The 15,871-nt window shown below is 40.4% G+C and overlaps 2 protein-coding genes and 1 long non-coding RNA gene across 8 annotated transcripts in view; 1 reads left to right on the forward strand and 2 right to left on the reverse strand.

Annotated features, from left to right (window-relative positions):
- Positions 1-9,333, reverse strand: part of Galphas (G protein alpha s subunit) — a 40,573-nt gene extending 31,240 nt beyond the window's left edge. Inside the window, exons 1-3 of one of the 2 annotated variants that reach the window (XM_070310076.1) lie at positions 9,119-9,333; positions 6,774-8,046; positions 2,277-2,349 (exon numbers count right to left, since the gene is read on the reverse strand). In XM_070310076.1, the coding sequence (XP_070166177.1) occupies positions 2,277-2,349; positions 6,774-6,912 (212 nt within the window). In that variant the 5' untranslated portion in view covers positions 6,913-8,046; positions 9,119-9,333. Of the gene's footprint in view, positions 1-2,276; positions 2,350-6,773; positions 8,647-9,118 lie in introns of those variants that run through there. The other variant, XM_070310075.1, reaches the window with a different exon arrangement.
- Positions 8,781-10,175, forward strand: LOC138940856 (uncharacterized). Its single transcript, XR_011448069.1, has 2 exons — positions 8,781-9,330; positions 9,596-10,175. It is a non-coding gene; the product is annotated as an uncharacterized lncRNA (long non-coding RNA).
- Irbp18 (Inverted repeat binding protein 18 kDa) lies at positions 9,409-15,792 on the reverse strand. 5 transcript variants are annotated; one of them, XM_070310078.1, is made up of 4 exons: positions 12,873-13,252; positions 12,342-12,440; positions 12,105-12,261; positions 9,409-11,844 (listed from the first exon to the last, which is right to left on the reverse strand). In XM_070310078.1, the coding sequence occupies exons 1-4, from the start codon at positions 13,032-13,034 to the stop codon at positions 11,792-11,794; spliced, it is 471 nt and encodes a 156-aa protein (XP_070166179.1). In that variant the 5' UTR covers positions 13,035-13,252; the 3' UTR covers positions 9,409-11,791. The 5 variants fall into 5 exon arrangements, with proteins under 5 accessions (XP_070166179.1, XP_070166178.1, XP_070166183.1 ...); XM_070310077.1 differs by having other exon boundaries at positions 9,414-11,898; positions 12,873-13,192; XM_070310082.1 differs by lacking the exon at positions 12,873-13,252 and adding an exon at positions 14,649-14,779 and having other exon boundaries at positions 9,416-11,898.
- Positions 15,793-15,871: the final 79 nt, after the last annotated feature.

The following is a 15,871-nucleotide window of genomic DNA, read 5'->3' on the forward strand; positions in this document are numbered from 1 at the left end:
AGGAACAGCTTGAATTATTCACGGCCGATCAGTAAAACCCGTATATTCTGGATCATTCTGTTCTCAGCAGAGATTTCGCCGAAGAGATGAACCTTTTTCTGTCCGGGATATAAGGGAAAAATCCGCCATCCCAGAGAAAATCATCGAGAAAGAAATCATCTCGCGAAACAAAGAGACTTTCCGCTACGTTATCAGCGTTTAAGACGGACAAAATTTACGACATTGTATGCGAGCCGAGCCGGTTTGTTTACGTATCGTTTTCATCCAGTTGTCGCTGATACTCTAACAATAGCATCTTATCTCGAAAATATGTCATTATTGTTTTTTTGTTTCTTGTTTTTGCTTTTTTTTATACAGAGAAAGAAACTTACATATTAAACAACGGATAGTTTTAACGGAATCTCATTCACATATTTATTTTCTTCCTATGGATATCAGAGAGAATCTCCTTGGTACCACTATTAATGCAGAAATATGCGAAACGCGACAATAAAGATGTGCGTTTTGGCATAAATTTACGAAATTGAGCAAATCAAGCAAAACCAAATAACCAACGGTCATAACTATAAAACATTGCAAATTAGCGATCTAAAAGACAGCGTAAATACAAACGTGAAACAAGAGATAATCATATTGTAGGGAAAAGCGCCGAGAAATCAGAAGCGGAAAGCTACATATCGTGTAAACAAAATTAAAACGCTTTTTTAATGAGACAAGAGTTGTTCGGTAATCGTTAACGTAATCCAAAAAATATTTTTAACATTGTAAGAGTTAATTGGTAATAAACGTTAATTGTGACGAAAAGTGAAGATGATAACCGCGAATAAATAACGCAACTATATATATAATAATAATAAATGCGTTCGATCGAGAAATACGAAAGGAAAGCAGTATCGACGGCGAATCGTATCGAAGAATCACGTGTATGTGTGTGTGGGGTTGCCAGATTTGAAAATCCCGAATGGAGGGCACGAAGCAGTTTTACAAAAGAGAGAGAGAGAGAGAGAGAGAGAGAGAGAGAGAGAGAGAGAGAGAGAGAGGAGGGGAGGACATGAAATGGACAGATAGATGAAAATGAATAAATATTACAGTCCTAATTATATATTTATTATATATATATATATAATTAATATATTTTAAATTATATCTATTATACAGGGTATCCCATAATTCGCGGATTACCCGTTATGTGCAGGTAGAGCAGATGAAATCGAGAAGAAAAGTCCTGTACCATTTTTTTCTATAACGCTTAATAAAGGAGTTATTATTGAGTAAAGTTTGGCCAATCAGCGCCCGGTTAAAGGTTGTCGCTGATTGGCCAAACTTTACTCAATAATAACTCCTTTATTAAGCGTTACAGAAAAAAATGGTAAAGGACTTTTCTTCTCGATTTCATCTGCTCCACCTGCACATAACGGGTGATTCGCGAATTATGGGACTATATATACTGTATTATATCTATCGTCTAGGAAGGAAGCAGGAATGTCTCTAGTATCTTCTCAAATAGCACCGCTTGACGGGGGAAAAAAAAAAACATTTGTTGAAATTGGAGGACGAATAGCGTGTCCTCCGGAGGACAGAAAAAATTTTATTTTAAATTGGAAGACTGTCCTCCCGATTGGAGGACGTCTGGCGACCCTAGCTGTGTGAGTGCGCGCGCTGATATCGTTAACACAGCAAGCTGCACCGGTTGTGAGATGAATCATTGAAAAACTAATCATGCTAATTACATATCATGCTATATGTGCATCTCGCGATTCGACTTAAACTTGCAACTCATCCTCGACGCTCGATTCAAATCGCGCGAAAAAACGAATATCTTGAGAAATCTCGTGGATTAACAAATGCTTGAAATCAATCGAGTTCGGAAACGTAATTTCGAACGCTGATGGCATATTCCGCGAACAATTTCGCATCTCGAAGACCGATGATCTCGAGAGATTCAATGATTAAGTCCAACGGTGAAAGGAACGGCCGGACGTGAAAATTGAATGAACGTTGAGCGCGTGCGCCAGCTTCGTGTTTCGCAAATAGCTGCGTGAGTACGATTGCATTCCGCTGACGCTTTAATTGTAATGCGAGCCTCGCGGTGAAATATCCCCTGGGAAAAACAAAGGAGCGATTATCGGCTTTTAATGGGTTAACGACACATCGCCGGATTGGAATGAACGGATGATGGGACCTCGAGCGATCTACCTACCGACCAACGCCGACGCGACCGATCGCGCGCGGGTGTGTGTGTGTGTGTGTTCGTCGCTTTTAAAAATAAAACTTACGCTTCGCTGAAACCATTGACGTGCAGTATCCTCATCTGTTTGACGATCGTGCTTTTGCCGGACTCTCCCGCTCCTGAAACAGGTGGCGAAAATCGTAGATCGTTAATTCCTCCCTCGTCTTTCTGTCGGTTTTGCCGGGGATTCCTCGCCGGCTCCGCGACATTCGCGCGCGCGATGACGCGCGCGTAAGAATAATATACATACGATATATCTCATTGGCCGCGAAATCGAGATTTCGCCAACCGTGATATTATCGATCGTACATGCGATAATGTAATCGATGCGTCACGAGTTCACAAATCGCGAACGCGACGAGAGAAACGCGCCAATTTTTGTACTGAGTATATAAATCCACTTCTATTGAAATGTCACCTGAAACGAATCGAGAGCTTCTCTCCGAATGTGACGTGCATTAAAAGACCCATTTTGTTGAATGAAATAAAATTTGTTTGAATCAACTAAATCTCTTGTTTGGATATGGACAAACAAATCTTTTAATTAACACAACAACAAAATTTAGTTGAAAAATTTGATAATACTAACACACAAACTTTGGTTCAGTGAACAAAATTATTAATCGTGTAAAAAATCAAATTTTTGGTTGTTTTTTATTTTAATTTTCTTCACTGAATCACATTTGTGTGTTAGTCTTACCAAATTTTCCAACTGCAGTTACATTTGCTTTTGTTACATCGACCAAAGTTTATCCATATTCAACGAGAAATTTACTTGATAGGTGTCTCTTGTGATACGATAAGAAAAAGATATACAGATTATATTCTCCATCTTTTCAATTCTCTCGTCGTTAACGAGAGACTAATCAGTATTTCCCGGACAGATGAATGCGCCATGATTGAAGATGCATTGTATACTGCACATCACACTACGCTGCATAACAATTGACCGCGCAGTGACATATGAATGCGCAAAATTAGTTTATGATATTCAAGTAAACGATTTAGTTCAAGTAACAAATACAATTATTTAGAACGCGATGAGATGGATGAGTTTGTTATCGCGACAATAAAATTTTATTCAGATAAACAACTCCATGCAAAGAAAATAGTTTGTTAGTGTAACATTTAACTTCTTTCCAGTAACATAATTTTTATTAAATAAAACCAAATTACATGTTCGGTCGACAAAATGGTTCTCATCAAATAATTTTGTTTTATTTAACGAAATGGATCTCTCAGTGCATTAACTGATTATCATTATATCTAAACCCTTTGTCCCGTTTTTCAAAGATTGACGACAGCGCAAATAAAATTCGGGGCTTTGTAACTTTTGCAATTTAATATATATATAATATATACTCGGTGGCCCATTTTAATCCATCCAGTCGAATATCTCAAAAACCAAGCTCGGAAGAGAAAAATGTTTCAAACAAAAGTTGTGTGGCTTCAAGGGGGCCATAAGATGGTGACGATGATTTGACCTTGGAAAATCATTTGAAGGTCATGTAAAGGTCAACTTTAAAATCTTAAATGGAAACCCCCATTTTTTATTTAGTATTCTTGTAGCTGACATCGAGAGCTTTCCAAAACACTATAATAAAGTATTTTTTCATTAAGCACTTTTTGGAATTATTTTATACTTTAATCTGACATATTTTGATATAAAAAATAAAATATTTCGTAAAATATTCAGTTTTCGATAATTTTACCGCAATACTTCTATGTACAGAATAATAAGACAAATTAATTAGTGCCAAAAAAAAAAAAAAACAAATGTTTAAAAAAATACATTGTAAATAATTTTCTTAAAAACAATTTTTTTTGCATACTAATTGATTTGTCTCATTATTCTGTACATAGAAGTGTTACGATAAGATTATCAAAAACTAAATATTTTACGAGATATTTAATTTTTTATATCAAAATATGTCAGATTAAAATATAAAATAACTCAAAAAGTACTTAATGAAAAAATACTTTATTATAGTGTTTTGGAAAGCTCTCGATGTCAGCTACAAGAATACTAAATAAAAAATGGGGATTTCCATTTAAGATTTTAAAGTTGACCTTCACATGACCTTCAAATGATTTTCCAAGGTCAAATCATCGTCACCATCTTATGGCCCCTTTGAAGCCACTTTGAAGAACTTTTGTTTGAAACATTTTTCTCTTCCGGCCTTGGTTTTTGAGATATTCGACTGGATGGATTAAAATGGGCCACCCAGTATATATATATATATATATATTACATACATTATATATCAATAATTATTTTGTATTCCTAGTACGACTACTGTTATTACGTTCCACTCTTTTTTATATGACACTCGCGCGTTACTTTTCAACGTTAATATCCTCGGCGCTTAAACCCGTCAAATTCTCATTAAGAGCACACTTCCACCGCCAATCAAGCGAAAGAAGAAGTTGGCAAGTTTAATCTCAGAACTCCTCCAGTTTTCAACATTAATTACCCGACTGATTACAAACTCGATTAAAGAGAAAAAATGAGAGAATTCAAGAGAAGAAATTGTATAAACATTATAAGAGGGGCAAAACATTGCTATCAAAATTGAGCGTCCATACAATTAGATGTTTAATTTTATATGTAAGACCGATTATATGCTTATGTATATATGTTCACATGTATGCATTATCCATCGATGTAAACAGGATATATTTAGAAAAATCTCCTTTCATTTCAGATTTTTATATATTTTCGAAAAAAAAAAAAAAAGGTCAATTTTTTTTACATCTTTAACATCTTTCTACCGCTGCTTGATGATCTGTCAATTTCAACCTTTAAGCTTCTTCTAAAACTTTCATGGCCGAATCGCATGTGCAGCAATACCACCAGAGGCCGATCGACCGCGTGTTTCGCACGGCTTGTAATGACACGCGAGGGGAGGGAAAGCAATACGGTAACAGCTGTTGCTTCGTCCGTCTCTCGCGTCGCGCCACGCCGCGACGACGAGGACACGATAGCAACGATGATGACGATGATGACGCATTCGCATCGAATTAGAACGACGACCTACATAAACGCCGGATAATAGGAAAGCGATATGACGGGGCGCCGGGTTAAACAGGAGCACGCCGTATCGCGCACGCGTGTATCGGTATCGAGACGGACATGTAGATAAAATGGGAAGAGAGAGAGAGAGAGAGAGAGAGAGAGAGAGAGAGAGAGAGAAAGAGGAAGAGAAGAGAGACAGAAAAGAAATAGAGTGATCTGAGAGAAAAATATTTTCATAGTTTACAGAAATAAAAAACAATCTGCAACGAGGCAAATCTTTTAATAATAATAATAATAATAATAATAATAATAATAATAATAATAATAATAATATATATAATTATTAAAATTATTATTAAGCATGTAAAAAAACTATATTATATAATCGACGATTATAAATCAACAGAGTATAATATATCAATGGGACAAAAAGCAACAGAAGTTGCAATGAATGAGATGTGTATATGTGGAGATATACGTGTGTGTGTGTGTGTGTGTGTGTGTGTGTGTGTGTGTGTGTGTGTGTGTGAGAGAGAGAGAGAGAGAGAGAGAAATAGAGATAGAGATAGAGATAGATAGAGTAAGTGAGTGAGTGAGTGAGTGAGTGAGTGAGTGTGTGTGTGTGTGTGATAGATAGAAATAGAGATAGAGATAGATAGAGTGAGTGAGTGAGTGAGTGAGTGAGTGAGTGAGTGAGTGAGTGAGTGAGTGAGTGAGTGAGTGAGTGAGTAGTGAGTGAGTGAGTGAGTGAGTGAGTGAGTGAGTAGTGAGTGAGTGAGTGTGTGAGTAGTGAGTGTGTGAGTGAGTGAGTGAGTAGTGAGTGAGTGAGTGAGTGAGCGAGCGAGTGAATGAGTGAGTGATCGGGAGCGACGAAAAGGGTACAAACACGAGGCTAGTGGATATTGGTGGGTGGTCTGCCTGCTCGTACGATAATCGATAAAATTGAATCACGCGCCGCTGAACATGACGATAGTGCGGCCGGCTTGCCCACGGCCTCGGTGGAGGCTTCTCTTTGTCCGAAACCGATGATCGTCGGCCAACGGGAGGGGGGGGTGCCCTCCCGCGTCTAACGCGTCATGGTTCACCAACGGCGATCGCCGCGCGACGAATGGAGAACGTCCGGGGAATTATCATCGGGGCGCCACGAGTCGCGCGAGTCGACTTTCAAACGAACGCGAGTGTACTCTTCGATATTTTATAATTTATAATTAAAAAAAAAAAAAAATCTTGACGCTCTTTTTTCCCCCTCTCTCTCTCTCTCTCTCTGTGGGAGATAGGAGGCGTCGTTAGATTCGACATGAGAAATGCTAGCGATATTGATTACGCTCGTCTCTTTAGCCAGATTTCGCGACATTTAAAAGCCCGCTTAAATTTCCTCGTGTCGAATTAAATTGATCGTGATATTAATTTCTGGCTGGATTAATTAATTTACGCGCGATGATGAATGTTCGTCGATCGCTAGACGTAATAAAGAAAATCTCGATTATATTCATTGGACAAAATAGTTATTACGTACGGGGGACTCACCGAGCAAGAGTAACCTGTGAGTGGCCCGATAGACCTGCTTATCCTTTTGCAATTGCCTGGTGATGGCGTCGGATCGCCTCTTCTGATTTTTGCTGTCATCCTGGCTTGCCTTGCTACTCTGGCTACCGAAACACCCCATGACACACCACGGGAAGGACACGCGTGGCTCGCCCTCTTCGTTTTTCCCTTCCACGTCTAGCGATCCGCGCCCGTTACCCTCTCGGCTCGCGTCGGTCACGGCGTTGAAGGAGAACGATCGGGATCCGGATTGGCACGGACGACGACGACGACCGCCCGCGATCGAGTTAGCCGCGACGGCGACCGTGCGACCGGCGCCGACGTCCGCGGCGGCGTCGTCCTCGTCGTTGTCGTCGTTGTTTACAATCCCACCGTCGCGAATCGGCCGCGGTTCAAAAAGCGTCCCGCGTCCCGCCGCGGTAAGCTCGCTCCGGTTCCGCGAGTCCCGCCGTCCGCCGTCCTCCGCTTCCGCCGTTCCGTTCGTCTCGATCGCTCCTTCGCTCACTATCGGCTGTCTCGTTCGCACGCACGCGCGCGCCCGCTACGTCCTCCGCTCGCCACCACGGCCGATTCACGTCTCTCTCGCTCGCTGGCGCTCTCTCTCTCTCTCTCTCTCTCTCTCTCTCTCTCTCTCTCTCCTCTCTCTCTCTCTCCACGGCCGGCGATGGATTCTTCCTCGTTTCTGTCAAAGGGAGCCTCGTCTCGCTCTATTTCTCCCTTCGTTCCTCCCGTTTCCTTTCTTAATCCCCTCGGCGACAATATATGGACGACGACGACGACGACGACGACGACGAAGACGAACAGCGGCAACGAACACCGCTCTTCGCGCTACTTGTCTCGTTTCTCGCGTATTTCACGGAGCGACACACTCACGAGCACACTTCACGGCTACCTCTATCACTGGCGGCCTCCACTACCCGCGAAATCATCATAACCATAACACACCATCAACTCGGCGCTCCGCTCGCCGGGCGACTGAGAGAGCCCCCGTGTTGCGCTTCTCTCTTTCTCTCTCTCTCTCTCTCTCTTTTCCTCCCTCCCTCCCTCTCTCGCGCTGTATGCGTGCCACCACCTCTTTCGCTCGCGCTTACGCTCGATGAAAGAGAGAGAGAGAGAGAGAGTGAGAGAGAGAGCGCTGATGAGACGGTGCTGCAAACGTCGGCGGGATGTCGATGACGGTCGGCGACGGTGACGATACGATGACGACGATGACGGGCGATACGAGGGCGCGCGTGACACTCGCTTTAGAGCGAACCTAATAACGACGACGAAATATCGGAGTTACTTAAACTGCCGTGTAGGTGCGACACGACGAATCTACGTTTCGTTTGTGCGAGATGGAAAGACGGCAACGAGATGGCCGGTCGCCCCGCGATGAGATCGCTCCTGCACGCACTCTTACGCACGTCGGAAAAGCACACGGGGAAAACGATACGTCGGCACTGTCTCTCTCTCTCTCTCTCTCTCTCTGTCGTTGATCGCGCGAGGCGGCGCGTCGTTATCTATCTATCTATCTATCTATCTCTCTTTCGCCGCGACGTCTCCGGCGATACGGCCGGCGCGCGCGCGCGAGAGAGAGAGAGAGAGAGAAAGGGGGGGGGGGATGTAAGATTGAGCGAGTGAGACAGATATGTACACGCGAATTCGATTTGATGGTACGACTTTTTTCGCCACCTCGAATCGGGGATTCCCCGTTTCGCCGATACGGCGCGATGAAGTCAGCTTAAAATAGATCGAGTCCACTTCTAACACTCGCTCCCGGATCGTTTCACCGAACGGGTAGTCGATCGGCGCGATCTGCCCAAAGATGTTTACCCGCTCTTTTTATCGGCTGATCCGATCTCTCGCCGGCTGCCTCCACCTCCTTACTTCCGTATAGATTCTGTCCACGGAAAAGAAGGTGTCTTTTCACGTCCGCGGACAGTTTCTCCGGAAGACTTGTCTGTCTGTCTGTCTGTCTGTCTGTCTGTCTGTCTCTCTCTCTCTCTCTCTCTCTCTCTCTCCCTCTCTCTCCCTCTCACAGGCGCCTCCTTCCTCAGCGACCGTCGCGGGCTCCTCGCTTTTTCGTGGGCTCGCTGCACTCCGGTATCCCCTTCCTGCCTCCTCTTCCTCCAACACTGTCGTCTCCTCCGTCCTCCTCTATCCCGGCGTCGCTCCTCTTCCTCCTTCCTTTGCCGCCGCGAGCTCGTCGTCGACGATCGCGGCACGGTAAGCAACAGCGGGAGCAAGCACTCGGGGAACCCGCACCCTCGCGTGCCTTCCTCTAGCGACCGCTTTTACACATACAATACATACATACATACATACATACACACACACACACCCACCCTCTTATGGAAGGGATCTCGCGCCCTCGCCGCTGCCTCTCACGCCACTCGCGCTTCCCCGAACCGAGTTCGCGTTCGACTCTCCCTCACTCAAGTATCCCCGAGGAAACTCGCGACCGGAACGTTCGTGACGAGATGCTCCCTTCGGCCAGCATGTCGTCTGCTGAGACGACCACCAGAGCAGCGGCTCATCGCGCTACACACGGCCCCAGGTTCGTACTCGGAGCTCGAGATGCCCCCTATTTCTACACCCCCCCTCCCCCGCCCTCACCCTGTCCCTCTCTTCGTCTCATAGATGTTATGACATTAGTGTTACCGTCGATCGCAAAAAATTTGACACTTGTATATAGGCGAAAGTTCGACAGTGCACTTGTGCGATTATATTTTCGTGTATGTATACATTTTTTTTTTTTTTTTTTTTAAATAATAAAATATGCTTCCTGATAACGTATATTTTGTGAAAATCCCCATTAATAGATGAATTACAACTGGAAACCGTCGCTCAGGGAAATGTATATCGAATTCTCCGGAAACGCGGAAGAAAAATGAGCTTCTGGCGTTCATAAAAAAAAAAAAAAAAAAAAAAGTGTGTGGAGTTGACATGTGTCCTTTTTCACTGAGACACGCGGGGCTCGTTCACTCGGCGCGACGTTCTTGCGGCTTTGCGAACGCTGGCGAAGGATCGATCCGGGTCTCTTCGCGTCCGCGAATATTGAAGCGTACAGGTGACGTCGTTGACTTTGCGGATGTGTCACCCAAGCCCGTTCACCAACAATTCGAAACTATTCTAGCGCAAGCATGTTTACTTCCAAGCATCTTGAAAACATGTAAAATAAAAGAAGACAACTGTTTCGTTATTTGTGTACAATTACAAAATGTAAACAATAGTCAATCAATCCTATCTATCTTATTCTTATTTATGTACAATTATGTCGATATTTTTTTACTTCTCTCATCTCGTAATTACACGCAACGATTACTTAACAAGATACAACATACTTGAAATTTACCCTTTCATTTTTCCTATAGAGCCAAAAAAAAAAAGAAAAAAAGAAATTTGATCATACCTCTTCCCATTCTATCATTTCAAAATTTATCCACACTTTATACCGTGCTTTTATCGTATTGTCTACAATACAATTGTACATTGTTGTACATTTTTCATATCTTTGAAACTTTATCTCTGTGGACTTTTATTCTGATCTCATTCCTTCCACTTGTCTTCAAATTTCGATTGGCGTCTTTCCATCTCGTTGCATATTAAAATTCTTCCTCAGGTATCTCATTTCATAAAATATTTCTACTGCCTTCTTCTACCTACTCTTCTACAAGTATCATCTCTTCGCTTCTTATAATTCTCCACATTGCTCATAATTTTATTTGACATTATATTTATTTTTATTATTATTTCATTTTATTTAAACTGCTAATCATTATAAATCTGATATTATGTCGCCTAAAGTATTAAACGTATATTAATCTCAACTTTTCTCAATAATTTTTTTATACGATACAAATATATATTTTTTTTATTATTGATCAGGTTAAACATTATATCAGTACGCTAACTGCAAGTCCCTCTCGTTGCAAAATATGTTAGACTATTATTGGATGTTATTTACTGCACATTATCTTACATAAAATAAGGAAATAATAACGATAAAATTGAGACGAGCCTAAAATTGACAGTGATTCATTGTCAGGCGTTTTCTGATTTAATTATGCGCATGATTAGAAAAATCTGATTATAAAGTTATTACATATTGCTTTCTATAAATACTTCTGTGCAATTTAAATTATCATGCTAATAAATATCGACAATCAAGAGAGGATAAATTTATTTTAAAAATATTTGGATGTTTTCTTGCAATATGCTTTTTGTGTATATCAATAATAGTGCACATAAATGCCTTCACTTTTATGAGTAGATGTCTCTGGGTCGTATACATTGTATTTAAATATTCACGCAATTTTGAAAAGAACCGATAACACGTTGTCAATAAATCCATCGAAATATTTAACCATTTAAGAACTGTTTGATGCATGCCAGAAATATCAATCTATGAAAAAGTGAAGGTGCAAGTATCTATCATCATACTCAAATGTTAAGAATGGTATTGTTGTTTTAAACCGCAAATGTATACCATACTTCCAAATTATATAAACGTAATTCGTTTCAAAGAAATCTGTTTAAATTACTACGTAAATGTTAAAATATTATTTTCCATTTTTACCTGTACATAATAAAAGTACGTTTCCTAAGATATATATTACACAAAATAAGATACAATGTTAAGCACAATAAATACAATATGTACAATATTCATATTAAATAGTCAATCCGTCCCAATCTTTGTACTATTTAAGATCGTAACAGCTCTATTGGGATTGACAATCAGGATGAATCCTTTCATATTTGAATTTACCATAAGACAACTCTGCCATATCTCCCGCTGCCAATAAACTATAAATTTGATTGATGATAATTCCCGACGACGTTGTAACCCAGAAGGTTCGCATTCAGGAAATGCTTTTCGCGTGTTGAATATTTTCCAATAAGTTTAAAGAGTACATCTTTCCAAGATGCTTGCTCTTTCGATTAAACGAGTCATGCTTCCTCGCGTTTCGAATTCAATACCACGCTGATTCTCTTCACGTGGTGCATGTATCGGTTTACAGCTCTGCCGTAGTCGTCTTCAGGCCATCTACCGTAGATTTATCTTCGGCTAGAAGAGAATTTAGATCTAGATCTTGAATGTTTATAGAGTGTTGATTGGAACCTAAAGTAAGAATCAGTCATTCAATATTAGGATTTCAAACATGAAAAATATTTTTTAGACAGACAATTTGTGTCGCTGTATTATTACGATAGATAATTCTGAAATAGAAATCGCAAGATGATGACATAAAAATAATTTAGAAATACTCCAACAAAGATGTACAAAAAAATTAATAATAATTTGTCAATGATTTGTTTTAACCGAACCTGCATGTGCGAGAAAGAGATCCTTGAGAAATCCTAGCTCCTTGGTAAGCATTTTAATCTTTTCCTCCAGTAGTTCATTCTCCGTTTTCAGCTGATTTACTCGTTCTAATGTTTGTTGCGTGCGTAATTTACTCTTTACTCTGGATCGTTTCACAGCCTGTGAAATATGAAAGTAACAATGACAGCACATGCGAATAATAATGTACGCACAATTTACATGTGAGATCGATATGCAACCTGGTTATTCCGATCCCGCCGTTTCCGATAGTCCTCGTCTCCTTCGTCCTCTACCTGCTTCTTTCGTTTGGCGTTATTTTCTTTATTTTTTGGCGCCATCTAAATTAAAGGCAAATATATTCGTCAGTTTCGTAAAAAGGGAAAAAAAAAAAAAAAAGTTTTCTAACAATTTAAAAGTAAAATCTTAAGAATCAGAAAATCACAAAAATTTAAAAAATGATTACCGATTATGTTATGTTTCTTAAATATAAAACATGTTACGGATTTAAATGGATAAAAACTAAATTTTCGATTTCGAAATTTACAATGATGCGAAAATGAAGAAAAATGCATTTCTTTTTTCTTTTTTTTTTTTCATTTCTCGAATTATTGACATCGCGATACGCGAAGTTTTGGGTGCAGCATAAATCAACAATGAATCGCGATTATCCAATAGCAATGTACTATTCTATCGAGGTAGACGCGTGACAAATATTTATATCGATGTTTCAATATCCGTCATACACCGGCGATACCAACGTGTGTATTTACCCAATAAGACCTTGAGGTCGTTGTTAAGAAACCGGCCCTGACACTTTCGTGCGCAACCTCGACTTGAAAACCGCGAACGGGATTTAATCGTGACGCGTATATCGCGAAAAGGAGAGAAGAAGAAGGCGAGGACGGCCGCTCGTAAAAATCGACAGACATCATCACGATTCGCGGTCTCGTTAATAAAATCTTCAAGGACGGCTGCGGCAACAGTTCAACTTGACAGTTAATCCCATTCCGACGATACTTGCAGTGTATTTCCGAATTATGATCTCATCCATGAGATAAAGTGTATTAGATATGACATTTTAATTAATCATGATTGGCGTTAAGTGTCTCCGTTGCATTTACAATTATTGTATATAATTGTAATTTTTAATGCGCGCAAATATTTATAATATTTATAACATTGCAACAACATGATAATCAGTGAAAAAAAAAAATGATATTATATTTTTGACAGTCTAATATAATTGATATGCTCTTTTTTTAGAGCATTTCTTAAAAATACAAAGATTTTGCCTCGCATTCTTCGCGATACAATCGTTTCCGCGAATTGATAACGTTAAACTCTTACATAAATATGACATCATCAGTCGAGAGGGAGACCGCTCGCGCGGTATACAAACTCAATCGCATATATATAAACGAAAAGCATCGAGCCGATATTTCCGCTAGATATATACAGGGTGTCCCATTTTAATCTCCTCAGGCAAATATCTCAAAAAACAAGCCCGAAAGAGAAAAATGTTTCAGACAAAAGTTGTTTGGTTTCGAGGGGGCCGTAAGATGGTACCATTGGTTTGACCTTGGAAAATCATTTGAAGGTCAACTTTAAAATCTTAAATGGAAACCCCCATTTTTTATTTAGTATTCTTGTAGCTGACATCGAGAGCTTTCCAAAACACTATAATAAAATATTTTTTCATTAAGTACTTTTCGAGTTATTTTATATTTTAATCTGACATATTTTGATATAAAAAATAAAATATTTCGTACAATATTCAGTTTTCGATAATCTTACCGTAATACTTTTATGTACAGAACTTTATTAGCTACAAGAATACTAAATAAAAAATGGGGGTTTCCATTTGAGATTTTAAAGTTGACCTTCACATGATTTTCCAAAGTCAAATCATTGTCACCATCTTATGGCCCCCTCGAAACCAAACAACTTTTGTCTGAAACATTTTTCTCTTCCGGGCTTGGTTTTTGAGATATTTGCCTGAGGAGATTAAAATGGGATAAAATATGGAGATAAAATATATATATATATATATATATATACAGGGTGTCCCAAATTATTTGGAACAATACTCGTGTGCAGATAGAGCAGACCAAACTGAGTCGAAAAGTCATGTTTCATTTTTTTTTATAATGCTTAATAAAGAAGTTATTATTGAGTAAAGTCTGGCCAATCAGCGCCGATCTTTAGCCAGGCGCGCGCCTGATAGTGCGCGCCGCTGCACACTTCACAGCGTACAGCTCGCGTCGGCGCTGATCGGCCAGACTCTACTCAATAATAACTCCTTTATTAAGTGTTATAGGAAAAAAGGATAGAGGACTTTTCGCGTCAATTTGATCTGCACTCTATCTGCACACGAGTATTTTCCCAAATGATCTGGGACACCCTGTAATATATATATGTACACACACATATACATATATTTATATAAGGAAAACAGTCGCGCTATACAATTTCTCAATGATTCTCCATTTTTTTTTTCACGCGCTACGCACGCACGCAATATGGATCTTGCAATTCTCTCCACTCACAAATTAGCGCAAAGCGCAAAGCGCAGATTCGGTTTCGTATACATATATGATGCAAAATCGTCGGAAAATTTTAAACGGATGCATCTCGCGCCGGTTTTTCCCTCCGCGCGACAACAAAACCGGAGCATTATTATTAATACGACGCGCGAATGATACCCTTCCCGCGTTATTAATCTATTTACACGACGCGCGATAATACGAAAGCAAAGTCACTTGATCTCGTGACTCATTTCCATCTCTAAGCAAAGTAGAGAGAGAGAGAGAGAGAGAGAGAGAGAGAAATTAATGCGCGTCTCTCAGGGTCAATGTTTTCAGTATACGACATACTCTCATCGGATGACGGATTTAAAGACCGTAACGTGAACTCTTCCCCTTTCTCAGGAGTGGAGGGGAGGGACAGGGGGGGGGGAGAGGCGTGATAATAAATTAGAAAAATAAAAAATTTCATTTGCGCGTAATGTTTCTCTGCAAACCGTAACACTAAACTTACAACTCTTATCGGCCTGTTCTATTGCACTATCTATATACACTCGAAGCAAAATAATATTTATATATATTGCGATAGAGAGAGAGAGAGAGAGAGAGAGAGAGAGAGAGAGAGAGAGAGAGAGAGAGAGAGAGAGAATGCAATTGAAACGAACGTCCTCGAGTTAAATGCCCAAGCCTGATCGAAGCGGCGCTACCGCGACGCACAAGTGACATATTTGTCGGAACGCGGAAAATTCATCCACGTGGCCAATGTTCTGATTGTCGTGCATCTGCCACGTCTTCGCCACGAATCCACTCACTCACCGCTCGTGCGATTCGACAACGCGCTGATTCCGCTGACGCTCGTTCCCCGCTACTAGATTTTCGTACTGATGATTCGAACGATCGTACCAGGAGTAGATTGGAACCGCCATGTGCACTTCGCCGATACAATTCGGATCCGGCGGATGACGCAATGCGCGAATGGTTCGTCGTGGCTCGCGAATATAGTGTACACGTCGTCCTCTAACTACGCTTTCGGAAATGCAGACGCTACAATATCGACAGGGCATGTCAGTTTTTTTTCTTTTACCTACTGAGTGAATATCCGGTTTGTTCTCTCTTATACATATATATTATGCATTTTGTGCTCGTCGGAACGAAATGACTGTATAAATGGAGTATTAGTAGGGGAAAAAAAAAAAAAAAGAAGATAAGAGATAGCATAAGACAAAAAAAAAGCTTATCTGCAATAT

The sequence above is a fragment of the Polyergus mexicanus genome, unplaced genomic scaffold, assembly GCF_030449975.1.
Source record: "Polyergus mexicanus isolate NDT 795.1 unplaced genomic scaffold, iyPolMexi1.0 SCAF_17, whole genome shotgun sequence".
NCBI lineage: Eukaryota > Metazoa > Arthropoda > Insecta > Hymenoptera > Formicidae > Polyergus > Polyergus mexicanus.

Coding starts and splice junctions, on each gene's coding strand:
- Irbp18 (XM_070310077.1), bottom strand. CDS start 13,034: ATGATGTCTGTCGATTTTTACGAGCGGCCGTCCTCGCCTTCTTCTTCT. Junction 12,441..12,872: donor CGACCTCAAGGTCTTATTGG/GTAAATACACAC, acceptor CCTTTAATTTAG/ATGGCGCCAAAAAATAAAGA. Junction 12,262..12,341: donor GGCGGGATCGGAATAACCAG/GTTGCATATCGA, acceptor CATATTTCACAG/GCTGTGAAACGATCCAGAGT.